The sequence below is a fragment of the Rosa chinensis genome, chromosome 6 (genome assembly GCF_002994745.2).
Source record: "Rosa chinensis cultivar Old Blush chromosome 6, RchiOBHm-V2, whole genome shotgun sequence".
NCBI classification, from domain to species: Eukaryota; Viridiplantae; Streptophyta; class Magnoliopsida; order Rosales; family Rosaceae; genus Rosa; species Rosa chinensis.
Genome location: NC_037093.1, coordinates 15520826 through 15524430, shown reverse-complemented (window position 1 = coordinate 15524430; position 3605 = coordinate 15520826). Strand labels below are relative to the sequence as shown.

Here is a 3605-nt window from a genome sequence, read left to right as displayed (position 1 = left end):
CTTTTCTATAAGTTCTAGGAAAGTTAGTCTTTCAAGTTCTATTAGGATTTGTATTAAAAGCTTAGTCTATTAGGGTTAGGAATCCTAATCCCATATTGTATCAACAGCCTCTATGCCCTATAAATAGGGGCTGTAGTCAGTTTTCTGGAATTAAGACAGAAAGTGCAGAAAATTGAGAGTCAAGGTGATAGAGAGATAAGAACTAGTCTGAGGGGTTTGAGGGATCTGCAATAAGTACTTGTAAACACCTAAATTCTTCATAGTGCTAGTGAATCTCTCAAGAGAGATCACGAAGTGGACGTAGGCTAAAGTTTTGGCTGAACCACTCTAAAATCTGCTGTGTTGTTTCTGTTTTCAGTTCATCTATTTTCTGATTTTGCTTAAGTAAAACACAAAGATCCTAAAGGGGGCTTACACAATATTCCCTTCTCTTCCATTTCTCTAACCATACAATCAGCCTCACTCTCCCTAGCTTCCCAAAACAATTCATGAATCAACAAATTGTAATTTGACACCGTCGGCATTATACCCTTCTTCACCATCTCATCTCTATAACCAAAAGCCCTGTCCAGATCACCCTTATCAATCAGGGTATTATAAGTAACAGCACTCGGAAGCAGCCCAATTTCCAGCATTTAATCAAAAAGACCAGACACATCCCACTAATAAGCAATCCATACGTGTAAGAATCCGGCTGAACTGCTCTACCTTTCATAGCACTAAAGATCATCTAAGCCCCTCCAACTCTGCCTCTCAAACAAAACCCATGAATGATAGTATTATAAGTAACAACAGTAGGCTTAATCCCCAAAATCTCCATAAACCCAAGAAACTCCTTTGCCTTGTTCAACTTGCCTTCTTTGCACAACACATTAATCATGATGTTAAAAGTACAAACACTGGACTTGATCTTCAACCTAAACATGTCAGCATACAAAACCCAAGCCCTCTCGGTTCGATTCAATTTCGAAAACAAACTCAACAATTCATTACAAGTCTTAGTCCTAGGCATAACATTTCCACTCGTCATCAATTTAAAACACTCAAAAGCCTCATTAGCCCTCTTCAATTCACAGCAAGCACTTACCAGCAAGTCCAAAACGACGCCGCTTTGGGCAGTCAAGCGCACTCGGGCAAGAGCCAGCGAGTCGAAAACGTCCCGAACCGGAGCAATGCCGCTGCCGAGGAGTTGCTTCAGGAGCTCCAAGGAGGGTTTTGGGGAAGGGAGGGCGGCGAGAATGGCGACAGCGAGGCATTGGGTTTGGATTTCGAGGCGGGGAAAGTCGATGTGGGATGTGAATTGATGGACGAGGTGAGGGCTTTGGTGGAGATGGAAGAATGTTTGGGAGATTAGAGAGGAGGGAAGGTTGGGCGGAAGGTGTTCGATGAAATGCCACTGACAAGTTTGGATGGAATTGAGGAGAGAGTGGTGGGTGATGGGTGGAGGAGGGTCTGGTTGGGTGAGGAAACAGAGAGATTGGATTGGGAGGAAAATGGGTCCGAGCTTTTGGGGTTTAAGGGTCTGAGGGTTTAGGAGTTTGTGAGATTTCATTGTTGGCTAAGAAAGACGGGTTGTGATTTTGTGAACGGGAGAGAGGAGTAATGAGGGCGCCTTGGTGCGGAAACGAGCGAGGGGTTTCGATCACATATAAGTGTATTTTTGAATGTTTTTTAAGCCATAAGACCACCAATTATTTTTTCCCTTCATAAGACCATTAGATTAAAAATGGTGTTAAATTTTAAATATAAAAACCAACATATTTACATAAATGCCACTAGAGTAAAAAGTCAACAATCATTCTCTCTCTCCTCTCCTGCGAGGTCTCTGGCCAACTCCGGTCGACATCCGGCCAACTCCGATGGGTCTCTGGCAGACCTTCGACAGGTCTCCGGCCAACTTCCGGCGAACTCCGGTGACCACAAAAGCTACTGTCACCAGCAACAAAAGCTACTGTCGCCAGCAACAAAAGCTACTCTGGTGAGATTTCTGGCAACCTCCGGCGATATCACAAAAGCTACTGTCACCAGCAACAAAAGCTACTATTACCAACAAAACCTATACTCCCCAAAACCAAAAGCTACTATCTTCACCAACAAAAACTACTGTCACCAACACCAAACGCTACTGTCACCAGCAACAAACGCTACTGTCACTAACACCAAAAGCTACTGTCACAAGCAATAAACACTACTGTCACTAACACTAGAAAGCTACTCTCACCAGTAACAAAAACAATAACCAAACAGAACAAAAACTACTACCAAGCAGAACAAAAGCTACTCCCAGAGACTGAAAAAGCTATTCTAAAAAACTACAAAGCTATGGAAATTTAAAGGATACAACCAAAATAAAAATGCTACTGTAATAGAGAATGGAAAACATATTCAATAATACACAAAATATGCAGGATTCAACAATGATATAACTATGTAAAAAGCTACTTCCATAGTTGTAAAAAGCCACTACCATAGCTGTGAAAATCTATTACAATAGTTACATAAAGCTACTGTCAATGTTGTAATGCTACTGTCATTTTTCAATGGTGACGCTCTAAACTCATAGACATAATTCTGCCACCTTCAGCACGAGACTTCATTTCAACACTTCTTGGTTGACTGAATCATCTCTTGGTCAATGGAGGCTTCAATATCCAAATTCACATGATTTTGGAAATCTACTACTACAAATGCAAAGGGAAAGAATACTGCAAGAATAAAGATACAACAAAATATTAATATTTGAAATGAAAACTAAAAACAGCGATGTACCGCTACACCCCAAATTTGACAGTCTTTATCAACTACTATAAAACATTTAGAAAGCTACTACACCAGTGATAAAAAGCTACTGACATAGGTATATAAAACTACTACAACACATGTACAAAGCTACTGGACTAGTAATAAAAAGCTACTGACATAGATACTGATTGCACAAAACCAACTGATTATACATGTTGATAGTGTAATACAAACTCCAAACAAGAAATGATAGAGATACAAAATCATAACAAGAAGAAAATTGAATTTCATTCAGAATCATGCTTTTCCAATTTAATAAGCTAGTGACAAAAAACCACTTGAAATGAATCAAAATGAAAACAGAAAAGCTACTGACATCTAGTTGAAAAAATACTAACATAGGGATAGAAAGCTACTCATACTATGTTGAAAAGTCACTACAACATTTATAGAAAGCTACCGACTGCAACAAAAAATGAAACAATTTTTGGAAGAACAGAGACATGACAAAGATCAACAAACAGGCATGAATGAAAACATATGAATCTAAAACTCGATCAACTAGATTATTAGCTTCTAGTTTTGAGATGAATGAAAACACAGAGTAACTAACAAAAATGCACAGTAGGTTTGTTTCGCATTAATAGTAGTTTTTCAAAAGCATGCTAATAGCATTTTCAAACAGTATTAGTAGCTTCTTTCTTTTGCAGTATATCAGTTATCTAGAAAAAACATAAAAACTAACTAGAGGTTTGTTTGACAATAATAGTAGCCTTTCAAAACTATTTTCAGAGAGTTAGTATCTCAAAATCAATATACAAATGAAACTCATGAATGTCAATCTCAAATTTTGAGCTAAACAA

At 38.6% G+C, this 3605-nt stretch overlaps 1 protein-coding gene across 1 annotated transcript; it reads right to left on the bottom strand.

Annotated features, from left to right (window-relative positions):
• Window positions 1-644: 644 nt before the first annotated feature.
• LOC112170900 (pentatricopeptide repeat-containing protein At2g15630, mitochondrial-like) lies at window positions 645-1559 on the bottom strand. The gene has a single exon (XM_040507554.1). The coding sequence runs from the start codon at window positions 1550-1552 to the stop codon at window positions 731-733; it is 822 nt and encodes a 273-aa protein (XP_040363488.1). The 5' UTR covers window positions 1553-1559; the 3' UTR covers window positions 645-730.
• Between the last annotated feature and the right edge of the window lie 2046 nt (window positions 1560-3605).

Coding starts and splice junctions, on each gene's coding strand:
- LOC112170900 (XM_040507554.1), bottom strand. CDS start 1,552: ATGAAATCTCACAAACTCCTAAACCCTCAGACCCTTAAACCCCAAAAG.